General features: G+C 55.7%; 2 protein-coding genes across 11 annotated transcripts; one reads left to right on the forward strand and one right to left on the reverse strand.

Moving 5' to 3' along the window:
* Positions 1–5,774: 5,774 nt before the first annotated feature.
* On the reverse strand, positions 5,775–8,974 carry LOC125444799 (zinc finger protein 135-like). Its single transcript, XM_048517490.1, has 2 exons — positions 8,781–8,974; positions 5,775–7,367 (listed from the first exon to the last, which is right to left on the reverse strand). Exons 1-2 carry the CDS (start codon positions 8,905–8,907, stop codon positions 6,349–6,351), a joined length of 1,146 nt encoding a protein of 381 aa, XP_048373447.1. The 5' UTR covers positions 8,908–8,974; the 3' UTR covers positions 5,775–6,348.
* A 117-nt stretch (positions 8,975–9,091) lies between these two features.
* PRR14 (proline rich 14) lies at positions 9,092–26,124 on the forward strand. Of its 10 annotated transcripts, none has more exons than XM_048517474.1 (12): positions 9,092–9,268; positions 15,378–15,577; positions 15,668–15,935; positions 17,419–17,549; positions 18,645–18,900; positions 19,003–19,052; positions 19,265–19,356; positions 20,217–20,943; positions 21,857–21,965; positions 22,079–22,185; positions 23,577–23,648; positions 24,951–26,124. In XM_048517474.1, exons 2-12 carry the CDS (start codon positions 15,480–15,482, stop codon positions 25,198–25,200), a joined length of 2,160 nt encoding a protein of 719 aa, XP_048373431.1. In that variant the 5' UTR covers positions 9,092–9,268; positions 15,378–15,479; the 3' UTR covers positions 25,201–26,124. The 10 variants fall into 10 exon arrangements, with proteins under 10 accessions (XP_048373431.1, XP_048373435.1, XP_048373433.1 ...); XM_048517478.1 differs by having other exon boundaries at positions 15,381–15,577; XM_048517476.1 differs by lacking the exon at positions 9,092–9,268 and adding an exon at positions 10,182–10,245 and having other exon boundaries at positions 15,381–15,577.
* The last annotated feature ends 1,229 nt before the right edge of the window (positions 26,125–27,353 follow it).

Consider the following 27,353-nt stretch of genomic DNA (forward strand, 5'->3'; position numbering starts at 1 on the left):
CCCCCCCCCCCCCACCCCCCCCCCCCCCCACCCCCCCCCCCCCCCACCCCCCCCCCCCCCCACCCCCCCCCCCCCCCACCCCCCCCCCCCCCCACCCCCCCCCCCCCCCACCCCCCCCCCCCCCCACCCCCCCCCCCCCCCACCCCCCCCCCCCCCCACCCCCCCCCCCCCCCACCCCCCCCCCCCCCCACCCCCCCCCCCCCCCACCCCCCCCCCCCCCCACCCCCCCCCCCCCCCACCCCCCCCCCCCCCCACCCCCCCCCCCCCCCACCCCCCCCCCCCCCCACCCCCCCCCCCCCCCACCCCCCCCCCCCCCCACCCCCCCCCCCCCCCACCCCCCCCCCCCCCCACCCCCCCCCCCCCCCACCCCCCCCCCCCCCCACCCCCCCCCCCCCCCACCCCCCCCCCCCCCCACCCCCCCCCCCCCCCACCCCCCCCCCCCCCCACCCCCCCCCCCCCCCACCCCCCCCCCCCCCCACCCCCCCCCCCCCCCACCCCCCCCCCCCCCCACCCCCCCCCCCCCCCACCCCCCCCCCCCCCCACCCCCCCCCCCCCCCACCCCCCCCCCCCCCCACCCCCCCCCCCCCCCACCCCCCCCCCCCCCCACCCCCCCCCCCCCCCACCCCCCCCCCCCCCCACCCCCCCCCCCCCCCACCCCCCCCCCCCCCCACCCCCCCCCCCCCCCACCCCCCCCCCCCCCCACCCCCCCCCCCCCCCACCCCCCCCCCCCCCCACCCCCCCCCCCCCCCACCCCCCCCCCCCCCCACCCCCCCCCCCCCCCACCCCCCCCCCCCCCCACCCCCCCCCCCCCCCACCCCCCCCCCCCCCCACCCCCCCCCCCCCCCACCCCCCCCCCCCCCCACCCCCCCCCCCCCCCACCCCCCCCCCCCCCCACCCCCCCCCCCCCCCACCCCCCCCCCCCCCCACCCCCCCCCCCCCCCACCCCCCCCCCCCCCCACCCCCCCCCCCCCCCACCCCCCCCCCCCCCCACCCCCCCCCCCCCCCACCCCCCCCCCCCCCCACCCCCCCCCCCCCCCACCCCCCCCCCCCCCCACCCCCCCCCCCCCCCACCCCCCCCCCCCCCCACCCCCCCCCCCCCCCACCCCCCCCCCCCCCCACCCCCCCCCCCCCCCACCCCCCCCCCCCCCCACCCCCCCCCCCCCCCACCCCCCCCCCCCCCCACCCCCCCCCCCCCCCACCCCCCCCCCCCCCCACCCCCCCCCCCCCCCACCCCCCCCCCCCCCCACCCCCCCCCCCCCCCACCCCCCCCCCCCCCCACCCCCCCCCCCCCCCACCCCCCCCCCCCCCCACCCCCCCCCCCCCCCACCCCCCCCCCCCCCCACCCCCCCCCCCCCCCACCCCCCCCCCCCCCCACCCCCCCCCCCCCCCACCCCCCCCCCCCCCCACCCCCCCCCCCCCCCACCCCCCCCCCCCCCCACCCCCCCCCCCCCCCACCCCCCCCCCCCCCCACCCCCCCCCCCCCCCACCCCCCCCCCCCCCCACCCCCCCCCCCCCCCACCCCCCCCCCCCCCCACCCCCCCCCCCCCCCACCCCCCCCCCCCCCCACCCCCCCCCCCCCCCACCCCCCCCCCCCCCCACCCCCCCCCCCCCCCACCCCCCCCCCCCCCCACCCCCCCCCCCCCCCACCCCCCCCCCCCCCCACCCCCCCCCCCCCCCACCCCCCCCCCCCCCCACCCCCCCCCCCCCCCACCCCCCCCCCCCCCCACCCCCCCCCCCCCCCACCCCCCCCCCCCCCCACCCCCCCCCCCCCCCACCCCCCCCCCCCCCCACCCCCCCCCCCCCCCACCCCCCCCCCCCCCCACCCCCCCCCCCCCCCACCCCCCCCCCCCCCCACCCCCCCCCCCCCCCACCCCCCCCCCCCCCCACCCCCCCCCCCCCCCACCCCCCCCCCCCCCCACCCCCCCCCCCCCCCACCCCCCCCCCCCCCCACCCCCCCCCCCCCCCACCCCCCCCCCCCCCCACCCCCCCCCCCCCCCACCCCCCCCCCCCCCCACCCCCCCCCCCCCCCACCCCCCCCCCCCCCCACCCCCCCCCCCCCCCACCCCCCCCCCCCCCCACCCCCCCCCCCCCCCACCCCCCCCCCCCCCCACCCCCCCCCCCCCCCACCCCCCCCCCCCCCCACCCCCCCCCCCCCCCACCCCCCCCCCCCCCCACCCCCCCCCCCCCCCACCCCCCCCCCCCCCCACCCCCCCCCCCCCCCACCCCCCCCCCCCCCCACCCCCCCCCCCCCCCACCCCCCCCCCCCCCCACCCCCCCCCCCCCCCACCCCCCCCCCCCCCCACCCCCCCCCCCCCCCACCCCCCCCCCCCCCCACCCCCCCCCCCCCCCACCCCCCCCCCCCCCCACCCCCCCCCCCCCCCACCCCCCCCCCCCCCCACCCCCCCCCCCCCCCACCCCCCCCCCCCCCCACCCCCCCCCCCCCCCACCCCCCCCCCCCCCCACCCCCCCCCCCCCCCACCCCCCCCCCCCCCCACCCCCCCCCCCCCCCACCCCCCCCCCCCCCCACCCCCCCCCCCCCCCACCCCCCCCCCCCCCCACCCCCCCCCCCCCCCACCCCCCCCCCCCCCCACCCCCCCCCCCCCCCACCCCCCCCCCCCCCCACCCCCCCCCCCCCCCACCCCCCCCCCCCCCCACCCCCCCCCCCCCCCACCCCCCCCCCCCCCCACCCCCCCCCCCCCCCACCCCCCCCCCCCCCCACCCCCCCCCCCCCCCACCCCCCCCCCCCCCCACCCCCCCCCCCCCCCACCCCCCCCCCCCCCCACCCCCCCCCCCCCCCACCCCCCCCCCCCCCCACCCCCCCCCCCCCCCACCCCCCCCCCCCCCCACCCCCCCCCCCCCCCACCCCCCCCCCCCCCCACCCCCCCCCCCCCCCACCCCCCCCCCCCCCCACCCCCCCCCCCCCCCACCCCCCCCCCCCCCCACCCCCCCCCCCCCCCACCCCCCCCCCCCCCCACCCCCCCCCCCCCCCACCCCCCCCCCCCCCCACCCCCCCCCCCCCCCACCCCCCCCCCCCCCCACCCCCCCCCCCCCCCACCCCCCCCCCCCCCCACCCCCCCCCCCCCCCACCCCCCCCCCCCCCCACCCCCCCCCCCCCCCACCCCCCCCCCCCCCCACCCCCCCCCCCCCCCACCCCCCCCCCCCCCCACCCCCCCCCCCCCCCACCCCCCCCCCCCCCCACCCCCCCCCCCCCCCACCCCCCCCCCCCCCCACCCCCCCCCCCCCCCACCCCCCCCCCCCCCCACCCCCCCCCCCCCCCACCCCCCCCCCCCCCCACCCCCCCCCCCCCCCACCCCCCCCCCCCCCCACCCCCCCCCCCCCCCACCCCCCCCCCCCCCCACCCCCCCCCCCCCCCACCCCCCCCCCCCCCCACCCCCCCCCCCCCCCACCCCCCCCCCCCCCCACCCCCCCCCCCCCCCACCCCCCCCCCCCCCCACCCCCCCCCCCCCCCACCCCCCCCCCCCCCCACCCCCCCCCCCCCCCACCCCCCCCCCCCCCCACCCCCCCCCCCCCCCACCCCCCCCCCCCCCCACCCCCCCCCCCCCCCACCCCCCCCCCCCCCCACCCCCCCCCCCCCCCACCCCCCCCCCCCCCCACCCCCCCCCCCCCCCACCCCCCCCCCCCCCCACCCCCCCCCCCCCCCACCCCCCCCCCCCCCCACCCCCCCCCCCCCCCACCCCCCCCCCCCCCCACCCCCCCCCCCCCCCACCCCCCCCCCCCCCCACCCCCCCCCCCCCCCACCCCCCCCCCCCCCCACCCCCCCCCCCCCCCACCCCCCCCCCCCCCCACCCCCCCCCCCCCCCACCCCCCCCCCCCCCCACCCCCCCCCCCCCCCACCCCCCCCCCCCCCCACCCCCCCCCCCCCCCACCCCCCCCCCCCCCCACCCCCCCCCCCCCCCACCCCCCCCCCCCCCCACCCCCCCCCCCCCCCACCCCCCCCCCCCCCCACCCCCCCCCCCCCCCACCCCCCCCCCCCCCCACCCCCCCCCCCCCCCACCCCCCCCCCCCCCCACCCCCCCCCCCCCCCACCCCCCCCCCCCCCCACCCCCCCCCCCCCCCACCCCCCCCCCCCCCCACCCCCCCCCCCCCCCACCCCCCCCCCCCCCCACCCCCCCCCCCCCCCACCCCCCCCCCCCCCCACCCCCCCCCCCCCCCACCCCCCCCCCCCCCCACCCCCCCCCCCCCCCACCCCCCCCCCCCCCCACCCCCCCCCCCCCCCACCCCCCCCCCCCCCCACCCCCCCCCCCCCCCACCCCCCCCCCCCCCCACCCCCCCCCCCCCCCACCCCCCCCCCCCCCCACCCCCCCCCCCCCCCACCCCCCCCCCCCCCCACCCCCCCCCCCCCCCACCCCCCCCCCCCCCCACCCCCCCCCCCCCCCACCCCCCCCCCCCCCCACCCCCCCCCCCCCCCACCCCCCCCCCCCCCCACCCCCCCCCCCCCCCACCCCCCCCCCCCCCCACCCCCCCCCCCCCCCACCCCCCCCCCCCCCCACCCCCCCCCCCCCCCACCCCCCCCCCCCCCCACCCCCCCCCCCCCCCACCCCCCCCCCCCCCCACCCCCCCCCCCCCCCACCCCCCCCCCCCCCCACCCCCCCCCCCCCCCACCCCCCCCCCCCCCCACCCCCCCCCCCCCCCACCCCCCCCCCCCCCCACCCCCCCCCCCCCCCACCCCCCCCCCCCCCCACCCCCCCCCCCCCCCACCCCCCCCCCCCCCCACCCCCCCCCCCCCCCACCCCCCCCCCCCCCCACCCCCCCCCCCCCCCACCCCCCCCCCCCCCCACCCCCCCCCCCCCCCACCCCCCCCCCCCCCCACCCCCCCCCCCCCCCACCCCCCCCCCCCCCCACCCCCCCCCCCCCCCACCCCCCCCCCCCCCCACCCCCCCCCCCCCCCACCCCCCCCCCCCCCCACCCCCCCCCCCCCCCACCCCCCCCCCCCCCCACCCCCCCCAAGCATGGCCAATTGGCCATGCTGGCAGGGGCTGATGGGAATTGTAGTTCCTGAACATCTGGAGAGCCGCAGGTTCCCTACCCCAGGTCTAGACAAAGGTTACACTGGAGCATTTGGTCAGATCATAAAGCTTGAGTAAACACCTTGTTGAATGTGAGCAGAGCCTCAATCCGCTTCAAAGCCGGTGAGATCCTTTTGCACAACAAAAATATCTGACCTGCAAGTTAATATCTTGGACCAAATGGCAAAGGTGGGGGAGCCCTTTTCTAGACGACACCCAAAGTGAACCAAGAAGACAGTTTTTGCTCAATCTGTGTGCAGGCACACCCACTGATGTCATGGAACCTCCTGTGACTTATGTTTATCTCCATGTTACGTGATTATTAGGAGTTAGATTTGGTTATCTTTACTGCACCAACTTACTTGAATACTGCGTGTACCTGAACTTTTTATTTTATACTGAAATAAAATCTAAAGCTTTTACAGGTGTGATTTTGCTGTTTGCAAGGGTCCAACCCCAAACTTAGGCAGGGCTACCTTAAAGGGGGATTAGATTCCAGGGTCCAGATATGGGACAGGGGAATTACTCCAAGGGTGCGTTATTTCCAGGATCATAAAATACTCATGAAGTTACAAAACACTAGAAGACAAAAGTGCATGGCTTCCCCATGGCAAATTCGTTGCAAAAAAAGGTTATAGTAAGGGGGTTGGGAGCAGCAAGGAAGTTGCACAATGTGAGACTCCCATCTCTGCTAAAGGTGCAAAAATGTGTATGCTTCTTAACCCCCCAAAACCAGGAAATGGAACACAAAGTGGATAATCATTTAATGTATTGTGATTGTATCATCGTGCACATCCTCTGTAGCAGACTGCACAAAAATCAGTTAGGCAGTATATTCCCATCAAATTGTTGAGAATGGAGCAAAATATCAAATTTCACTGTGCCTGGGTCCAGGTGCCAACTAGATAGTAAAGACCAAAACAACAACAATAAAATCTGCTGACATCTACTCATTAAGAACTAACCAACCGAGGATCCACTTTCTAACAGACTCAGTTCTATAGCCACAATTTATTGGGATTCACTTCTGAGTATATTTGCGTACGACAGAACTGCATTTATTTAACAGTATATAAAAGTAGTCTGTTGACTGACATATTAAAGAGAAAATAATGTTGTGCTCAGGTTGTGTTCAGTTAAAATGTAACAGGAATAATTCTTCTCCTTTGGCCACAATAACGTGGTCCAAATATGCATCTTGCCTGGGTTTATGTAGCAAGAATAGTTTGTTTTCAAATAATGGCAGTTTCCCTTCCCCCAAGCCAAAAAAAAATCCCCACACTGCAAGATTCAAGTTCAGTTTGAATATCCTTCGGACTGATCAGGTTTTCCCACCAGTAGAGTGGATTCTCCGTGGCCTAGTCAACCCCAGCCCCCATTTTATTGTTTCCCTGCTTTTTAGGGGGTATTTGGGAGGTTTCTTGGTTTGGTGGATTGTCTCATGCTGGTTCCGGTTGGAGTTTTGGCTGAAGCCCTTCCCACACAGCCGGCACTTGTAGGGTCTTTCACCCGTGTGGATGCGCTGGTGCTCAATGAGGACAGAGCTACGTGTGAAACTCTTGCCACAGTTTCCACAGGTGTACGGCTTCTCTCCCGTGTGAGTGATATGATGTCGGATGAAATCTGTGCTCCGCGCAAAGCATTTCCCGCACTCTGGGCACCCGTAAGGCTTCTCAACCACGTGGTGCCTCTGGTACTTCAACAACTTTGAGCTCCAAGAGAGGTCTTCTCCAGACACCTGAGATCTTTCTTCGGATCCCAGCTCTGTTCCCGAACCCTCAACAGTTATCATCATGCTTGAAGATGGGCTCTTCTGGTCCTCTGTCCTTTGCTGGTTTATTTCCCAGCATGCTGGGCTACTCATTTTCTCCTTGCTGTGAGTCCTCTCATGCTGGTTCCGGTTGGAGCTCTGGCTGAAGCCTTGCCCGCAATGACTGCATTTGTAGGGCTTTTCACCTGTGTGGATTCTCTGGTGCTCAAGGAGGATCGAACTTCGGCTGAAGCTCTTCCCACAGTCCAGGCACAGGTAAGGCCTTTCTCCAGTATGGGTTCTCTGGTGTCTTAGAAGATCTGTGCTCCTGCGGTAACTTTTCCCACAATCGGAACATCTGTAAGATTTAGACTTGCCACACAGGGACCCTGTAGGACCTTTGAATTTTGGTTTATGTTGAGCCCGTCGGTCTTCTGCAGGGTCTTGTCGCTGGATCCCCTTATTTCCATCCCATTTGGAAACATTCAAGGATGGCCTATGATGTCCCGTGCTTTCGTCCTGTGGACTTTGTGTTTTGTTCTTACCCTCTGCTGGGAGGGACAGAATCCAGGCAGGATTTGTTCCATTTTCTGCAAATAGAAGAGAGGTTTGGCCTCCATATTATTAAATGCCTGTGTGTAACTGCCAGGGATTTATACAGGTCGGGGAACCCTGACTGACAGCGGGTTCAAAAAGAGAAATCTACCATTAACCTGAGAGAGCAGCAGTTGGGAGTGGCAGTTGAGAGTGGCAGTTAGATCGGCCACTTGGGAATGGTGTAGGAGATGAGGGTGGGATCGAGGAGGATCCCGAGATAGGGAAGGAAATCAGGTAGCTCCAAGTGGGGGGGTGAGCCTTTCCAAGCGTTAAAGAAGAAAAATGGGATCTTATGTGTTGCCTCCACAGCTGTTGGTTGACCATAACAGCTGCATCCTTTGGACCAGGGGTCTGCAACCTGCGGCTCTCCAGATGTTCATGGGTTTGGCCATGCTGGCAGGGGCTGATGGGATTTGTAGTCCATGAACATCTGGAGAGCCACAGGTTGCAGACCCCTGCTTTGGACAAACTATCTATTGTATATACATTTACACAAAGATTCCCTCTTGCTTGCTGCCTTTCCACCTGCTACGTTTAACCCTGAAACCTCCTTGACACCTGACTTGACCATTTCCCTGCAAGAGCAAAATAAAACTGTGTGTTGAGAATTCCTATTAGCCTTGCGTGCCACATCCAGACATATATTGGCAAGAGATTTTTCAGTTCCTCAGCTCCTTAGGCTGGGTCAGAATACATCAATATGCATTTTATACATCACAGCCGGCTTTAAAATACAGCATAATCCTCTCCCTGCGGGTAAGACACAGCTTTTCACCTCGTGCAGACTCATGTGTTCGTAATAGGCAGCAAGACTTGCTAAGCAAGAATTCTTTGAAAGAAAATGTGGTCTAACAAAATGTCTGGGAAGAAGGGATAGCTTTGGGGTGTGTGGGGCAGCCTCTGGCTAGCATGGATTTTTCTCAGTCTTACCCAGAACAGTGTCATTATTTTGCTCTCTCATTATTTTGCTCATGAGGGAAGAACGGCTCCCGTAGTACAGGCAGGCACATTATGCGACTGGAGGAGACTGCTGTTGCAAAAATGGCCATAAACTTTTACCATGGAGGCCCACGTGGAAGACCAAAGAAACAGTGGATGGACCGCATTGCTGAAGACATGCGTGCTGTCAACCTTACCCCTGCAATTGCCCAGCATGGAGTTATTTGGCGAAGAAAACGCCAGTGCTAACCCCCTCAAGGGGAATATAGCCCAAGAACAAGAAGATTGTACACATACTTAGGAGTGCATGCTTCCCATTACCCACCATAAAGTAACAAATGATAACAGACTTTAAATTCACACTTTAAGCTTTACATCAGAAATGGGGAACAGTTGGCGGGATAAATTCTGCAAGTGACAGTAAGCCCTGGTCTATGACCCTCTTTCCACACATTGCACAACCTTACCTGGGGTCAGCACCAGTGACCCACCAGCAGGGATGTCGAGAGGCAGCAGCAAATAGAAGGAACCCTCAGCTGGACCTCCAAGCCACAGAGAGGGACAGGAGGCAGCGGAAGGAGCTCCAGCCTCCATCAGGAGAATACAAGAGCTAGTCGGAGGTTCAAGGCAGTAGTGGAATGGTCAACATGTCTCACTTGCAAAGGACTGTGGGAAAGAAGGCTGCCCCGCACAGCAACCTGGGAGATGTAGTTTCACAAACCCGGGAGTTAAAAGAAAGGAGGGTGAATGGGGAAAGGAAGGAGGGAAACAAAATGGATTCTGGGGGGGAAGAAGAAGAATGAATGAATGAATGAGTTCCAGGGATGAAGGAGTGGGAAGGAGGTTAATGTAAAGAGCATCTTTTAAGTTAGAACCCAAAGGGCTTTTTTTATTGCATCATCCTAATGGGGGCCGGTTGCAGTGCCCCCTCCTGGGATGCTGTGCCCATGTGAAGGTAAGTTTTAAAAAGGCTTCCTTACAGGGAAGTAAAAGGACATGTGCAGGTTGCATTCCTTCAGCAAAGATATTCTTGGTTTGTAGTGGCACTTAGACACATGTAAACGTTGTGTTGTTCAAACGACTTCACAATTGCGGTGGAAACATTGAAGTGCTACGGGACCCCGTGCGTTTCAACACTGTTTTCCACCTGCACTGCCCCTGAAACCACAACATTTCTGTGTTCAGGCAAGCTATATAGGAAGGGGGGTGGGGCTGTTATATCCACTATGTTATGAGCATTGGGGGGAAAACATATTTTGGAAGAGGGACTTCTGCAATCCAGGAATATATTGATTTTTCAGTGGCTTTTTCACCCAACTTCCCTCAAGGACGGTTCGGCATCTAAAGATTTTGGAACGTCCCTGAAATAGGCTTCTGACCCCCCCCCCCCCATCTTTTTTTCCAAAATGCTTTCTATTTAAACCCTGCCGGGGATAGGACGTAGAGTTTAGATACAACAGTGGTGAATCCTGGCTTCTGTTTGGAAAAAAAAAGTGGGCTTTCAAATTGCACGACAAAAAGATTTATCTGAAGGTGCTGGCGGGGAGAAGCCACATCATTTAATGGGGGCTCCTTTAAAAATGCATTGGTGCCATGTCCTGACCCAAGATGGCTGCCAACCCAGCCCTCTTTCTGAGTTTCGTTTCGTTTTTGCCCTTTCCAAAAATGGCAGGCTTTTCACCTCAGCGGCCCTCTTTCCCTTTCCCAAGATGACGCTCGTCCCACTTTTCTTGCAACGCAGTCAGAACTCTTCCCCCCCCTCCCGCCCCGTTTGCCCTCAGTAGAGATGGCGGCACTTCAGCCGCCCGGCCTCGGCAAAGAAAGCCTTGCCTATTGGGTGTGGCGGACAGCAAGGCTTCCTGTTATTGGGTGAGCTGGATCTGGAGAAGGGTCCGGGCAGGTCGGGCGGCGGCAGAGGACCAGGCTGTGGTGGTGAGCTGCAGGGTGGGCACTAAACTGGGAGTGGGTGTTTTTTTATTTTGCAAATGTAGTTCTAATTTGGTCGTGGGCGCTGGAATTTGCATCTGTAACTTAGTTTATTGAACTCAGTAAGGAGGCTGGAGAAGGTGGGGCTGGAGGGGAGAGACCCCGGGGTTTGGGGGGAGAAGGTGGCTGCATCCCGGTGGGCATGGAGAAAGATGCGCCTGGCCGGGGGTGGTCTTGGGGCGAAGCCATAGAAGTGGCAGAGGATGCTGGCAGCGAGAGAGGAGGAGGTGGGAAACTCGTGGGTGGACCGTGGAGGACTTTTTTTGTGGGGGGGGGGGGACGCGCAGAAGATGTTGGCATGGAGGGGTTGGAAAGATGCTTGGAGCCCTGGGGAGAAGGGATGGGGAGGGGGTGAGGACAGCCGGGTCCTGGGGAGAAGGCGAAAGAGGAGCGTCGGCAGAAGGCTTTGGAGTAAAGGTGTTTGAGTCGCTGATTCAGAGCGCAGGTGCGGATCGGGCTGTTATCTGGGGCGGCAAAGTGGGGCGAAGCGGCTGGAGGGATGCTGAGTGCCCAAAAGGCCCCTTGGGGGTAGGTTTCCTTTCACGCCATCTGCCCCCTGTTTAGTAGTTGACACGGCAGGAAAGGTACGCTTTAGAATGGAAAAGGAGCCATCTCAGTATGGAGACCGATCCTATCCCATCAAGTGCTGTCTCTGGTATGAAGGAGACGGATCCTATCCCACAAAATGTTGTTTTTGGTATGAAGGAGACTGATCCTATCCCACAAAATGTTGTTTCTGATATGAACGAAACAGAGCCTATCCTACAAAATGTTGTTTCTGGTACAAAGGAGACAGATCCTATCCCACAAAATGTTTCTGGTACGAAGGAGACTGATCTTATCCTACAAAATGTTGTTTCTGGTATGAGGGAGACAGATCCTATCCCACAAAATGTTGTTTTTGGTATGAAGGAGACTGATCCTATCCCACAACATGTTGTTTTAATTGAAGGAGACTGATCCTATCACAAATATTGTTTCTGTGGTATGAAGAGGCGGATCCTATCCCACAAAATGTTGTTTTGGTATAGAAGGAAGTGGATATCAAAATGTTGTTTTTGGTATGAAGGAGACTGATCCTATCCCACAAAATGTTGTTTTTGGTATGAAGGAGACTGATCCTATCCCACAAAATGTTGTTTTTGGTATGAAGGAGACTGATCCTATCCCACAAAATGTTGTTTCTGGTATGAAGGGATGAGATCCTATCCCTAAAATGTTGTTTTGGTATGAAGGAAGCGGATCCTATCCCACAAAATATTGTTTTTTGGTATGAAGGGTACTGATCCTATCTACAAAATGTTGTTTCTGAGGTAGCCAAGAAGGGGCAGGATCCTATCCACAAAATGTTGTTTTGGTATGAAGGGAGACTGATCCTATCCTACAAAAAATATTGTTTTGGTATGAAGGGAGGCGGATCCTATCCCACAAATGTTGTTTTAATTTACATGAAGGAGACTGATCCTATCCCACAAAATGTTGTTTCTGGTATGGAGACTGATCCTATCCCACAAAATGTTTTTTCTGGTATGGAGACTGATCCTATCCCACAAAATGTTGTTTCTGGTATGGAGACTGATCCTATCCCACAAAATGTTGTTTTTGGTATGAAGGAGACTGATCCTATCCCACAAAATGTTGTTTCTGATATGAAGGAGACTGATCCTATCCCACAAAATGTTGTTTCTGGTATGAAGGAGACTGATCCTATCCCACAAAATGTTGTTTCTGATATGAAGGAGACTGATCCTATCCCACCAAGTGCTGTTTCTGGTATGAAGGAGACGGATCCTATCCCACAAAATGTTGTTTTTGGTATGAAGGAGACTGATCCTATCCCACAAAATGTTGTTTCTGGTATGAAGGAGACGGATCCTATCCCACAAAATGTTGTTTTTGGTATGAAGGAGACGGATCCTATCCCACAAAATGTTGTTTTTGGTATGAAGGAGACTGATCCTATCCCACAAAATGTTGTTTCTGGTATGAAGGAGACGGATCCTATCCCACAAAATGTTGTTTTTGGTATGAAGGAGACGGATCCTATCCCACAAAATGTTGTTTTTGGTATGAAGGAGACTGATCCTATCCCACAAAATGTTGTTTCTGGTATGAAGGAGACTGATCCTATCCCACAAAATGTTGTTTCTGGTATGGAGACTGATCCTATCCCACAAAATGTTTTTTCTGGTATGGAGACTGATCCTATCCCACAAAATGTTGTTTCTGGTATGGAGACTGATCCTATCCCACAAAATGTTGTTTTTGGTATGAAGGAGACTGATCCTATCCCACAAAATGTAGTTTCGCTGATCCTATCCCACAAAATGTTGTTTCTGATATGAAGGAGACAGATCCTATCCTACAAAATGTTGTTTCTGGTATGAAGGAGACTGATCCTATCCCACAAAATGTTGTTTCTGAGTATGGAAGGAGGCCAGGATCCTATCCCACAAAATGTTGGTGCAGTATGAAGGAGACTGATCCTATCCCACAAAAAAATGAACACAGGTATGAAGGAGGCCGGATCCATCACAAAATATTTGTTTTGGTAGGAGGAGGCGGATCATCACGAATGGTGTTTTGGTATGAAGGGAGACTGATCCATCACAAAATGTTGTTTCTGGTATGAAGGGAGACCTGATCCTATCCACGAGATAATTTGTTTTGGTATGAGAGGAGACAGATCCTATCCCACAAAATAGTGAATTTCACAAGTACATAAAGGAAGAGACTGATCTATCCACAAAATGTTGTTTTCTGGTATGAAGGGGCGATCCTATCCCACAAAATGTTGTTCTAGTATGGGGGCTGATCCTATCCCACAAAATGTTGTTTCTGGTACGGAGACTGATCCTATCCTGCAAAATGTTGTTTCACAGTGGGGGCTGAGTCCTATCCCTAAAATGTTGTTTTGGTGTGAGGAGTGGCTGATCCTCATCCCACAAAATGTAGTTTAAGCTGATCCTATCACAGAATGTTGTTTCTGATATGGAAGAACCAGATCTATCCACCACAGAAATGTTGTTTCTGGTACATGAAGGGAACTGATCCTATGCACAGAAATCATTGTTTTTACGTGGAGTCTCTCTGAAGCTAATTATATTTTTTAGTGTGAGAAGGACAGTGGATTGTAATCTTAAAAGCATAGTGGAGTGGAACAGGAATGGGAAGCTGACCCTGGTTGACTGTAACTTTCTCTGTCCTTGAATCCTCTGCTTTTTAACCTTCCTTGGAGAGGGAACTATGACATATCAGTATTCAGTGCAGCACCTAGCATCTCACCGAAAGACCCAATAAGATTGAGGGTGGCAACACTGTTCCAAGCTGGGGAGTGAGGTTTTAGGAAAGGAAGTGTTTGCATGGAAAAGATCCTATGCCTGTTAACTGAAAAGCACTTGTGATCCTATGCCTGTTAATTGAAAAGCACTTTTCATGGAAACAAGAAAGGCTTACTTGGAAGGCTCATGCTGGTGGAAATATGGTTGGTTTTCAGGTGCCGCTAGACTTTTGTTTTGCTCCAGAGTAGACGCTATTAGGTGTGGCCTGTAAAGGGTTGTTTACTAAAAAGGAGCAACCAATTAGTTTAATTAGCTGTAGACTCACTGGGGCTTGTGAGTGTCTCATTTTGTCACTGGTGACATCTGCCTGCACGCTTACCTGCCTGTCACGTCCTGGCCAGAGCGTGATACAACTGTCTGGCTAATTCAGGGTGCCTTGGTTTCTGTCATGTGGTACAAAGAAGCCTGTTGGCTACATTTGACTTCTAATTTGCTTACCTCGACTCAAATGAAAAGGGTTATGGAAGTTGACTATTTGAAGGCTGCTTCAATCTTGTGAGGATGCTTGTATCATGGGAAGGCTCAAGTTGGCCTGGTCCTAGCCCATGTCTCTTTTGAGACCTTTGAGCCAGCCTGGTGTAGAAGAAGAAGAAGAGTTTGGATTTATATCCCCCCCTTTCTCTCCTGCAGGAGACCCAAAGGGGTTTACAATCTCCTTGCCCTTCCCCTCTCACAACAAACACCCTGTGAGGTAGGTGGGGCTGAGAGAGCTCCGAGAAGCTGTGACTAGCCCAAGGTCACCCAGCTGGCGTGTGTGGGCGTGTACAGGCTAATCTGAATTCCCCAGATAAGCCTCCCACAGCTCATTTGCCGACTTGAGAGCCTGAGGAATCAAACCCGGTTCCTCCAGATTAGATACATGAGCTCTTAACCTCCTACGCCACTGCTGCTGGTTAAGAGCAGGTGGATTCTAATCTGGAGAACCGGGTTTGGTTCCCCACCCCTCCACCTGAGTGGCAGAGGCTTATCTAGCGAACCGGTTGTGTTTCTGCACTCCTACATTCCTGCTGGGTGACCTTGGGCTGGTCACAGTTCTCTCAGACTCTCTCAGCCCCACCGACCTCACCAGGTGTCTGTTGTGGGGAGAGGAAGGGAAAGAAGTTTGTGAGCCACTTTGAGTCTCCTTACAGGAGAGAAAGGTGGGGGGGTTTTCCAGGCTGTATGGCCGTGTTCCAGTAGTATTTTCTCCTGACGTTTCGCCTGCATCTGTGGCTGGCATCTTCAGAGGATCTGGGGGTCACATACAATATCCTAGAACTATTAATGTAATTATGGATGACAAGAACGGATCTGAGGGCAAGATACATTCTGAATTAATTGGAAGTGAAGAGCATTTTACACGGATCAGCCAGAGCTGCATCGGTGGTCTGCAAGGAGGTGTGACTTGGGTTTCTTTAGATATTTGAAGGGATGTCATGTAGGTGAGGGAGCAAGCTTGTTTCCTGCTGCTCCAGGGACGAGGACCAGGAGTCATGGGTTCAAGGAAAAGAGATTCCACCTAAACAGCGGGAAAAACTTCCTGACCATCAGGGCTGTTCGACAGTGGAATTCACTGCCTCGGAGTGTGGTGGAGTCTCCTTCTTTGGAGGTTTTTAAAGAGAGGCTGGATGGCCATCTGTCAGGAGTGCTTTGATTGTGTGTTCCTGCATTGGAGGGGGTTGGACTCTATGGCCCTTGATGTCTCTTCCAACTCTATGATTCTATGATTTATTTTCCCTTTCTTTTTTCCCCTTGAAGCAGAGAGGTGAGAGATGTGGACTTGGTGGGACACCCTGGGCCGTCCTCCAAACCCCTGATCCCAGGGGAGTGAGGGGAGATCTCTGCTCCCTGGAATCAGCCATGGAGTGCCCCCTTCCGGCGGACGTCTCAGAGGGAGACCCCCAGCCAACGCCTTCCTGTCAAAAGCAGGTTAGGCGACAAAGAATCATGGTGTACAGGTGAGAGAAGAGTCGGTCTGCCTAGAAAGGCAAGCGAGGAAGCCGCTGCATTGCAGCCTCGAGACTTGACGTATCGTTTCACATTTTCAGGCCTGCCCCTGAGAAGCAAGGGTCTTCCGCTGTCTGCCGGAAACCTCTTGAGCGAGGCAGGATGCCTTCCCTCGAATGCGGGGATGCAGACAGGTCGCCCAGCAAGAAACAACGGCTGCAACAGGGTCCCCTCCCAGTGCTGGAGAGCAGCAGGGAAGGTTGTGGCAGAGGGGGAGAGACCCTGTGGCACATGGCATCTCCTATGGAGAGGAAACAACGGAAAGTTCTGGCTGTGGATCTGGGGGACTTTCCCACAACTGAAGTGCCTGTGAGTGGTATTTCATGGAGTAGTGGCTGGGATAAGGGTGGTCTGTGATAAAACAGGGGACCCCCACCAAGGAAGTGGTGTAATAGCTCCCTGCAAAAACAAAAGTGAGAATTTCTAAATCTGGCAGGAAAAATGGCTGCACAGTGAACAGGGAATGTTTTGACAATTTCTCAGGAAAAAGATCCTCTAGTTCAGCATTTTTGGAATAAACCTTCCTGTCAAAATGCAGTTTCCTCCGTAGAGGAAATCCTACCCTGTCCTACAACCACCACAACAGAAGGGTCTGGAGATTGCTCCTTCATTTGTATACCACAAGATTCACTTCATATATCTGTTTCAGACACTCCAGGCTGACTCTGGAAATTCTCCCGGACTGTGAATAGGAACTCTCTGCCCACTTCTCATACGAGTTGATACGGGAGTGTAGGCGCAGCTTCTTGAGTTTGCTCATAATGTCTTGTAGCTCCCACAATGCTCCCAGTTAGGAGAATGAGGCCCTGTGGTATATTGTTTTTTTTCACATGGTTGGGGAAGAAGACTCCAGATGCTTGATTGTATATGCTAAAGCAACCATTCTCAACCAGGGTACCCTGGGGTGCCGTGAGCATGTCCCAGGGGTACCGCGGCAACACTACCGCCCCTCCTCCTTCCATGCTGTGGGAAATTAGTGGCACCAGCAGGACATCAGGAGCTGGCCCATGGTTTGAAACACTGGTGGAGTTTGCTCATTCATTTGTATACCACAAAATTTACGTCATATATTTGTTTCAGACACTCCAGGCTGACTCTGGAAATTCTCCTGGACTGTGAATAGGAACTCCCTGCCCACTTCTCGTACGAGTTAATACGGGAGTGTGGGCGCAGCTTCTTGAGTTTGCTCATAATGTCTTGTAGCTCCCACGTTGCTCCCAGTTAGGAGAATGGGGCCCTGTGGTATATTGTTCTTTTCACCTGGTTGGGGAAGAAGACTCCAGATGCTTGATTGTATACTCTAAAGGATGGATTTGTCCCCCTAAGTCAGTGGTGGCGAACCTATGGCATGCGTGCCAGAGGTGGCACTCAGAGCCCTCTCTGTGGGCACGCGCGCACAGAGTTTGTCATGTAGGGGGAGCGGAAAATCACCCACCCACCCACACACACACATACACATATCTAGGCTGGCCTTGTTTCTGAGTAAACCCTCCTAGGGTCGTGATTCACCCATTCAAAGCGTTGCAAGGTAGCTTCTCCTGAGTAACACATGCCTCGGAGCAAACCGTTTTTTTCTAAACTAAAACCTCAGTATTCAGGTTAAATTGCCATGTTGGCACTTTGTGATAAATAAGTGGGCTTTGGGTTGCAGTTTGGGCACTTGATCTCAAAAAGGTTCGCCATCACTGCCCTAAGTCATTTCTTGAGATGGAGGAAGGGGAGGAGAGCAGGCCCGTGATCTTACCTGTTCTGAAGCTGTTTGAAACCTGGGAGATGTCTCGCTTTTCCCCAGGAAGCCCCACAACGGTGCTCACCTCTGCAGAGATCACCTGAGTCCCCCTGTGTAAGCCTCCTCCCACCATCCAGTATGAATGAAGTTGGACCCTCCTGGCCGGCAAAGGGTCAAAGCGGCACTTTCTCCAGGTGAGCCGGGACCCAAGAGGCCAAAGGCAGGCCTTGGGTGCTTAACTTGAAACCCTGTGTCTTGTATGAAAAGATTTGGAAATGTTGCCATTTTTAAAAAAGAACGTTATATGTTACGTGTTGAAATCTCTCTTTCCCCATATTTTATTTATTCATTAAAAAAAAATTATATGAGATACAGATATAACTTGAAGTAAATATTTCCTAGATATATGTTGGTTAACTACATTAATCTCTCTGGTCGGTAATTTCATAGTTAGGTAGGATAAGTTAATATTACAGCACATTAGAATTCAGGATTAAGTAGCAGTATTTTGTCTAGAATGAGACCCAATGTTACAGACAGCAAGAAGTTAATATAAGAATCAGAATAAGGTAAGTATCTTTTGATCTAGTTTACTGTTATTTCTCTCTTTCTTTATGTTCTTCGTAGTTGTTATTGCAGAGGATCTCAGATGTAATTACAGGATATTAAGAGGGTTTAGGGATCGCAATAGCGAGGTTTATATTTACAATCTATTTTCCTTCTTCTTTCCTTCTTTCCTTGTTCTTATTCTTTGTAGTGCTCTGTTTCTTTTTCTATCCACTATCTTTAATCTTTTTGACATATAATCTTTTTCTGTATAAACAAACGTAACTAATTGTACTTAATTGTGTATACATACATTAGCCTTTATTGGCATAATCAGAAAGCAAAATAAATGCATCAGTAATAAAAGGACCATAACAGATACATACTATTAGATACTCTCAGCTATGTCCGTAATAAAATTGGCGACCTCTCCACAAAAGCCAGGGTCAGAGTTATTCAGCAATAAAGATAACCTAATCAGATCTGGCAGCCCAGATTGGAGTACTTAATTGTGTATTTTATGTATGTATGTATGTATGTATGTATGTATGTATGTATGTATGTATGTATGTATGTATGTATGTATGTATGTATGTATGTATTTATACTTTTATACCGCCCCATTGGAATTGGAATTATTGGAATTTGTATTTTATAAATTTTTGTTTTGTCAATAAAGAGACTTAGTTTAAAGAAAAAAAAGAAACCTTCTCTCTTTTGCTTCTTCTTTACCCCTACCCCAGGCCATCTTCTCCTAAGGGCTACTCCCTGTCCTGTCAAGAGCCTCGGGAGCGACTGGGTCACGCTTGCCAGAAACCGTGGCCTCAGAGGGTGCCTCAGAGTCCCGAGTTGGAGCGCCTGGAAGCCAAAAGGCAGCGTCTTCAAAGGGCAGCACCCCTAGCAAACGGCAGTGAGGCGATCCAGGCGTCTGCGCTGGAGAAGGCCCGCCAGCAGATCCTGGCCATCAGCCTGGACGACTGTTCCTTCAGCCAAGCGAGAGTGAGTGGGGATGGGACAGGGGAGGAGGGGAGACGTGTTAAGGGAGCAGGAGGGCAGCGGCCTGGTCCAAGTTTCAGTTCAGACGTCTCTTCTTGCTGGCAGGATGACGGTGCCGGCAAGGAGCCGCTGGAGACCTCACTGTGCCCCTGTAGGTGAGTGCTCCTTCGCAAAACAGACTGAGGCTCGGAATTGGCTGTGGTGCCAGTCGATAGCACAAGAAAACTCACCAGCTTCCACAGCTTCAGCGCTGATACCATCCGATGCTCCCTCGTGGTGTAACGGGATGGTTTCTTTGGTCCGCTCGTCTCCCTTAAAGCCAGAGAAGGCTGCCCGTCACTTTCCTTGTGTTTTTGTTCTTGCGCAGTAGTTATCAAGCGACGCCTCCTCACCAAATGCCCATCGTCAACGTGGAAGAGCCCACCCTTCCTGATAGACATGAGAAACGTCACCAGACAGGTAGGGGAGGCCTCTGAATTTGGCTCTGTGTCGTGTTCATCTTTTCCGATGTGAAAGGTGGGGCTGGGACCGTGTTGATGAAAGTACACCTATGTTTCCTGGGCTGGACACGCCTGCTTATAGAAGTTTGCGATCTCTTATAAAACAAAAGTGAAAAAACCACAGACTCCTGCAGCTGAAATGTGTGTGAGCGGGTCCAGAGGGCAACCAAAATGGTAAAAGGTCTGAAATCCATGCTATATGAGGAGAGACTTAGGGAGCTGGAGATGTTTAGCTTGGTGAAGAGAAGGTTAAGAGGTGACATGATAGCTATGTTTAGATATTTGAAGGGATGTCAGGTTGGTGAGGGAGCAAGCTTGTTTTCTGCTGCTCCAGAGACCAGGACCAGGAGGAATCAGTTCAAGGTGAAGGAGAAGAGATGATTCCACCTAAACATCAGGAAAAACTTCCTGACAGTCAGGGCTGTTCGATAGTGGAATTCACTGCCTCGGAATGTGGTGGAGTCCCCCATCTGTCAGGAGTGCTTTGCTTGTGTGTTCCTGCATTGCAGGGGGTTGGACTTGATGGCCCTTGGGGTCTCTTCCAACTCTATGATTCTACGAGCCAATTTTGCATACCTTAGCCTAGAAGTGTAGTATAGGTTCACTTTGCATCTGTGTGCATGGCACAGGAGGTCAGTTGACCACACACAGCTCTGCCAAGACATGCAAAGTGTGCAAACTGGGTATTATGGGATTTGTGTGTCAAGCAACTATTTGCAGGCAAAGGAGAGAGATGCACTGAGCCCAAAAGATTCCTGGAATGATGTTAGTGAATGACCATCTATTTTTTTTTGTTTCTTCTGCTCTTCCTCCCATTAGATGCCCCTTCTGAAATAACTGAACCGCTCTCTTCCTGGCCACCTTCAATGACAGCTCTCTTACGTCCATCCGTGGTCCCCCGTTTCCGGCACTGGGGGCTGGCTCCCGTCTTCCAGAGTATGCGGTCCAAGCTGGAGGCTTTCGCCGACATCTTCCTTAGTCCGTCCAAGCCCTCCCTTCCGTCCTCTGAGGAGATGCCCTCCTTACCACTGTGTCCCCAACAGACAGAGGACCGGGCAGCTGCCCAACCGGGAACTCCCCGCCGAGGAGTCAACATCCAGGTCAAAATTGCCATTTCAGAGCCGCGTCCCCGGAAGAGGACTTGCCACCCCGAAGAAGAGGAGGCGGCGGCAGGCAGCCTGGTGGTGAGCGGGCGGCCTCCAATCTGCCAGTGGCGCCTGAACGAAGGGGATCCGGCTCCCCAGCCCCGTCTTGGACGCAGCTACTCCTGCCCGGATTTTCCGGGAGCCCGTTCTTGGCGAGCCTCCGCTACATCTCTTTCCCTGCCTGCGCAGCTGCGACAGCGCCGGCACACGGTGTGTAGCCTGGAGGTATCCCGAGAGCTGGGCCGTCCTACCATGCCCTGCCTACGCAAAGAGGTGTATCCCTTCAGTACGCCCCCTGGGAGTACAGTACGTCCCTCTGCGCACTCTCCCCGCTGTGACGGCTCCTCCCACTCTTCCCCTGTGCCTTCCTGCTGCTTTGCATCCGACCCAGTTCATTCCAGGTAAAACCTCTTGCCTACTTCTCTTCCTTGCTCCTTGTGTGCTCTTCCTGGGGAGTCTTGTAGAGCCCCGCCTTTCAAAATGCAAGGAAAACCACCCTAGCGAAGTATGAGCAAGCCCTTAGGTGAGTGCATGTTCCTCTCTGATCCCCGCTCACCCTTTTAAAAAGAAAATAATATTGTGATGGAACACATGTATCTGGTACATATTTATCCTGTCTTTCTTCCAAGAAGCTCAGGGTAGCGCACATAATTCTCCCTTCTCTATTTTCTGCTCACAGCATCCCAGCTAGGTAGGTCAGGCTGAAAGAGAATGAATCGCCCAGCAAGCCTTATGACAGAGTGGGAATGTGAGCCCAGGCCTCCCAGATTCTAATTAGGCACTCTACAAAGAACATTGTTTACATTGTTTACCTTTTCCTAGCAGAAGATGTATCTGTTCGTATGCCAGAACCCCCCTGCTTCCCCCCTGCCACCGACTAATTTACAGAAGCAAGAGCAGGGTCGGGAAAAAAAATCTTCCTGACACCCCGTTGGGTACTCTGGGCTCGAAGAACCAAACATCTGTGTAATACACGCAGCTGCTGTGTTTCTTTTGTGTCGATCGTTTCTGGAGAGGGTGGGATGGGGAGGGCCTCTTATTTTCTTTGCTAGGAGAGAAAGCACCAAGTCTTCTAGTTCCTGGTGCTCTTTGTGCCACCGGTGATGTATCTCTGTGTCACCAGTGTGACTTGTTGGCCCCACCCCCCATCTCAAGGTGGCAAGGGGGAGCTACAGGTCTGGAAGTATATCTAGACCACAGGTGTCAAACTTGCGGCCTTCTAGATGTTATGGACTACAGTTCCCATCATCCCCTGCCAGCATGATGCCTAGAACATGCTTCTCTACTTATACTGTTTCTCCTCTATCCCTGTAGGGACCTGTCCTCTTCTCCTGATGGTGCACAGAGAGTACCAGGTGTTGGCCGGAATGTGGCTGATTCGGAGATGCTCACGTCAGAGCAGGTGATGCTCTCAGAGTCCGAGGTGAGAGTTGGTCACACTGGGAGGTGCTTTGGTGCTGTTGGAGGGGGCTTTGCTTGTGTTGGTGGAGGGGATATTATTATGGTGCATGAACGGTTGTTCACTTCTCTCTGCAGGGTTCCCAAGAGAACACAGTAGGGAAGGTCTCCTGCATAAGGATCCGCAGGACGCCTGTCAGGCAGCAGGCAAACCTCACCCCCATGGGGCTTCCCCGGCCGGTCAGGTGAGAAGGGCTAAAGGAGGGTGAGAACGGAAAGAGCTGGCCTTTGTGACCTTATCTGGTCACAAAGAAGAGTTTGGATTTATATCCCCCCCTCCTTCCTCTTCTGTAAGGAGACTCAAAGGGGCTTACGATCTCCTTTCCCTTTCCACCCCTCATAACAAACACCATGTCAGATGGGTGGGGCTGAGAGAGCTCCGAAGAACTGTGACTAGCCCAAGGTCACCCAGCTGGCACGTGTTGGGAGTGCACATGCTAATGTGGTTCCCCAGATAAGCCTCCACAGCTCAAGTGGCAGAGTGGGGAATCAAATCCGGTTCTCCAGATTAGAGTGCACCTGCTCTTAACCCTACACCATATTGGCTCTCCACACTGAATTCCTCCAGGAAGGTGTAGCATATTAACTCACACGTCTCCTGTCATCTTTCCCCGAGGCAGAGTTTAGTAACCTTACATGGCAGTTTTATCATGAGGTATTTTCCACCCGCCCTGTCTGTACTGCCTGCCCTTTCTGGCTACTCGTGAGTAAACCTTTGCAAATACCAGAGGGATGTTTGGTGGCGAAACTATGCCAGGCTGCTCTGATTCCCTTTATGTTCGGTACTGCAACTCCTGCAGTCACCATGAGCCTGTGGCCAATTTTAAGGGGCCTAGCTTTATTTCCTAATGAGTAATGCTTGCCACAGATGGACAGACAGATCTAGATTATCTACTTCATTTATACCCGCCTTTCTCCCACTGGGTGCCCACAGTGGCTTAACATCGTTCTTCCCTCCATTTTACCTTCACAACAACCCTATGAGGGAGGTTAAGCTGAATGTGTGTGACAAAGTCATCCTACGAGCTTCCGTGACCAATCAGGGAGCTGGCCTTGGGTTTCCCGGATCCCAGTCCAATACTCTACGGTGGGTGTGGCCAACCTATGGTGCTCCAGATGTTCGTAGACTACAGTTCCCATCAGCCCCTGCCAGCGTGGCCAATTGGGGCAGGGGCTGATGGGAATTGTAGCCTACGGACATCTGGAGATCCATAGGTTGGCCACCCCTGCTCTAAGCGTTACACCATTCTGCCTCTTGGAGACCAGTTAACAAGGACTCTCGAGGGCTGTGGTTTGTGGGTTGGAGATGAGCATTTCTGAGAGCTCTGGAGAATGTGAATTGCACTTGGGGAAAGAGTAGGAACCAGGGCTCCTGGCAAAAGTACTGGAAGAATGAGCCCTTATAGAGCAGGACTGAATGTAAACCTGAGATCCAGGGAAAGTGTGAGTTTGCGGGTTGTGTGTGTCATAGAATGCTATCTTGGCATACAGCAGAATTAAGCTCCTGTTCCCCTGCTTTGGAGAGCATGCATTTTTGATACTGGACAAGGGATTAGTTTTGTTTCTCTTTTAACAGGTTAAACAAGAAGGAATTCAGTTTAGAGGAGATCTACACAAACAAAAACTACCGCACACCCACAGAGAAGAGGTAAGGAGGTCTGCAGAGGTCCAGCTCCTGGCCTATCCCCAAACAGTGAGTTTTTCATGACTATGACCCTTGCCCATGCAGACACACTCTGCCAGCCAGAAACAGTCAAACGTTCGGAACAGAAAGCAGCAAACACTGATTTTGTAATCTAAGCATGATTTATGAATCTGCGGAACTTGCTCCCAAAAGGGGAAGAGGGAGAACATGGGGTTAAGACAGACAAAAGCTGAAAAAGCTCATATCTAATTTCTTTGTCCAGTTCAGAGAAACAGGGGAATTACCTTTACCTCATTATATCAGGAACTACGGGCAAAGAAGGCTGTTCACGTTTGAGAACCAGCATTTTGGAGCCGTAGTGGTATTAACATAATATGTGTCTGCTGTTTCAAGATAGGGCATGTTGTGCACTAGAAAGTGATGTACCAATTGGACAGTTTGCATTTGACAAAAAATGGACAGGTGGACCACAGCAGCTGTTTTCTCCATGGTTATTCCGTGCTAAGTTGATTGCTCATGCCTGTTCTATATTTTGTGGTTTTTAGGGGTTTCCTACATGCAGTCTGCTTTCTGTGCCCTGTGGAATCTGAACTGCTGTTGTAACTGCTGCTTTTCATTTAAAAGTTTCTGGTTCTCAGGATTGATAAAGGAAATTTTAATTTACCAATAATTAGTACATGGTGCAGAGTGGTAAGTTGGACTTCTGCAGTGAAAGCTCTGCTCACGACCTGAGTTCGATCCTGGAGGATGCCCGTTTCAGGTAGCCGACTAAAGGTTGACTCAGCCTTCCATCCTTCCAAGGTTGGAAAAGGAGTACCCAGCTGGCTGGGAGTAAAGTATAGATAATTGGGGAAGGCATTGCAAACCACCCCGTAAACATAGTCTGCTAATAAATGTTGTGATGTGACGTTACCCCTTGGGTCCATAATGACCTGGTATTTGCACTGGGGACTACCTGTACCTTTTAAATTAGTACTGAGCGCTCTGAATCCAAGGGGAGCTTGTACTTGGTTGACTACAAAGGCATTCTGGATTCTTACAAGGTTTTTTATCCCAACACCTTCCAAACTTCTTTCACGCTTAACTTTCCTTTGTTCCACTGTTAGACGTCGCTGGCATATTCTGATTTCTGCAGCAATTCAACTGCTGTAACCAGAGCCTTAGACGTACTGTGTCTGTATAGCTGCATAACTTATTCCAGTCACAACATTTCACTCATTGGTCTTTTATACAGGCTGGGCTAGCCTTGATCTTACAAACTATCAGAGAATCCCTGCCTCTTATCTGATGTACTTCTCGCCGCAGGTCATTTGAGACTATTTTTGAGGTGCCACTGGAACGCAACGGGGCGCTCGTCTTCACCAGCCAACGCAAGTTAAAAAGAGCCATGGAGTTCCGGGAGGGAGGCCTTCCCCGCAAACCACGCAAAGCCCGTTCCCGAGGAGGGCGCAGAGCTGGGGGACGGAGGGCTCAGTCGCAGCCCCCTGAGCTGGAGGAGATGTTGCAGCAGCGGCTGGCGGAGCTGGATGCCTTATTTGAGGAAGAAGAATGCTGAGCTGAACAGAGCTGGCCTCTCTAAAGAGGAAAGGGTAGCCACCTTAGGGTCCTTTGCACTCCTGTCTTTCCCCCAGAAGTACCTGTTTCTGTGAGCTGGGGAATCTCTTTCAAATTGCCATCACCACTCCACCTGTGGCCACCTTCGCTCTCTAAGCCCAGCTCCCCTCTGAAAATTGGGTCTTTTGTGGATTCCTTTGTGGATTCTAGATCAGAGTCAAAACATGGACACTGTGTCTATTAAAACTGGGTTTTGGTGTCACTCTCTGCCACCTGGCCGGTCACCAAGCTGCCTGCTTTGGTATCATGACATATCCTCCCACTCAGCTCTTTGGCTCACAAGCACAAGAGGAAGAATGTTCGTGGTATCATGAACCTGCCCCGTCTCTTTGCTCTTCCTACGCACAGTTAAGCTGCTGGTGCCTTGTTGCTTGGTGGAGTAGTGGAGCGGTATCTTCCATCCACCGTGCTAGACCAGTTGTGTCCTCTGCCAGGAAGTGATGTGCCTGCCCAGGTGGGGAACAAATACCCAATCTGGGGTTTCTCTCCCCCGCCCCCGCCCCCCCCCCCCAAAAAAACAAAACAAAATATGAATGTAAAGCAATTTCCAGGTCTATTGGTTGGAAAGTCCAAAGGCAAATTAGAAGAAAAAGCAGGAGGCTTGTTGTGGGACAGGAAATGACACGGACATAGAGGAGAGGTGCCAAGTTTGAAAAAAGAAGAGTGCATCCATCCAAATGGCAAAACCTACAGTCTACAAACAGCTGAGAACTTTGCCGAGTTTGTTTGGGTCCTCATTTAGGATCAAGGCCTCACTGTTCCCAGTTCCTGTTGACATTCTGGGGAAGCTAGGCAGTTGTTGTTTTTGGTTTGCATTTTTGTATTAATCTATATTTCTAATAAACATTTTGGCTTTAAAAAAAAAGTGTATTCCAAGTCGCTTGTCTTTGTTAGCATTGCTGTGTTCCCAAAGTGTGGGGCGAGGGCTGACGCAGGGTTATAACTACATGGCCTTCGTTTCAGTAGGCCACTCCATGGATCAGCAAACAAAAGGGGAACAGTAGCCTGCTCCCAGATATGCCTTGCCTAGGATCTAGTTATGTTGCTTTAAATTTTGGGGGGGGATTCCCTTCCTCTGTGTGTTCCCTTCCCTCCCTCACTTCCAACTTATGGCGACCCTTTGAATTAATGTCCTCCAAAATTTGCTCAAGTCTGGCAGACTAAGAGCTGTGGCTTCCTGTACAGATTCAATCCATCTTTTCCTGATGCTTTCAACTTTTCCTAGCATTATGTCTTTTCCAGTGAGACTTTTTCCCTTATAATGTGATCAAAATATTACAGCCTCAGTTTGCTCACTTTAGCTTCTAGGGAAAGTTCAGGCTTGGTTGAATCTAGAACACACCGATTTGTCTTTTTGGCTGTCCACAGTATCAGTAAAACTCCCCTCCAACACCACATTTCAAAGGAGTCAACTTTGATGATGGAGCCAAGGAACAGAAAATCTTGGAACAATTGTCAAACTTAACAGTTGTGTAATTTCCCTGCATTGCTTTCATCTTCTCATTGTTTGGCTATAATCCTGCTTTGGCCCTTTCTAAACCTTTATCAGTGGTCATTTCAAGTCTTTGCTTTTTTCTAGCAGTAATTGTCGCGTCATCTACATATCTCAAATATCTGCCCTCCATCCTCTGGAGGCTTGGCTATGATTGCTTCTCTTTAGCAATTATCTTACCTTACTACATTTCTGAAGCAGACTGCAATACATATAGGTTGGCCCTATTCCTCCCTTCCGCAAGTGTCTGTAGGCACAGGAACTCCAAAATCTTGGCAGATTTGCACCGTGCATGCAGGCTTTCAGGCCCCATTATGTAGGATGGCATGGGATTGCCCTAAAGTGACTCGCAGCATGTATTGCTTTAACTACCTTGAAGAGGCTGTTCCTCCCAATGGCTGCAGAAACTGCTCTTGGCAATTTCATGTCAAAGCGTGTCCCACGCTTTCTGCTCCTGAGGTGAACTCTAAATTTGTTGCCTTGACTGGGGAAAGGGTCAGCTTTTTCAGGCTGGCCTTGGGGAATCGAGAAACATAAGTCATGTAGCTATAAGATATATAGATTATTTTAGCAGATGAGATTGTATTAGTGCAGTGTGCTTT

The sequence above is a fragment of the Sphaerodactylus townsendi genome, linkage group LG15 (assembly GCF_021028975.2).
Source record: "Sphaerodactylus townsendi isolate TG3544 linkage group LG15, MPM_Stown_v2.3, whole genome shotgun sequence".
Taxonomy (NCBI): Eukaryota; Metazoa; Chordata; class Lepidosauria; order Squamata; family Sphaerodactylidae; genus Sphaerodactylus; species Sphaerodactylus townsendi.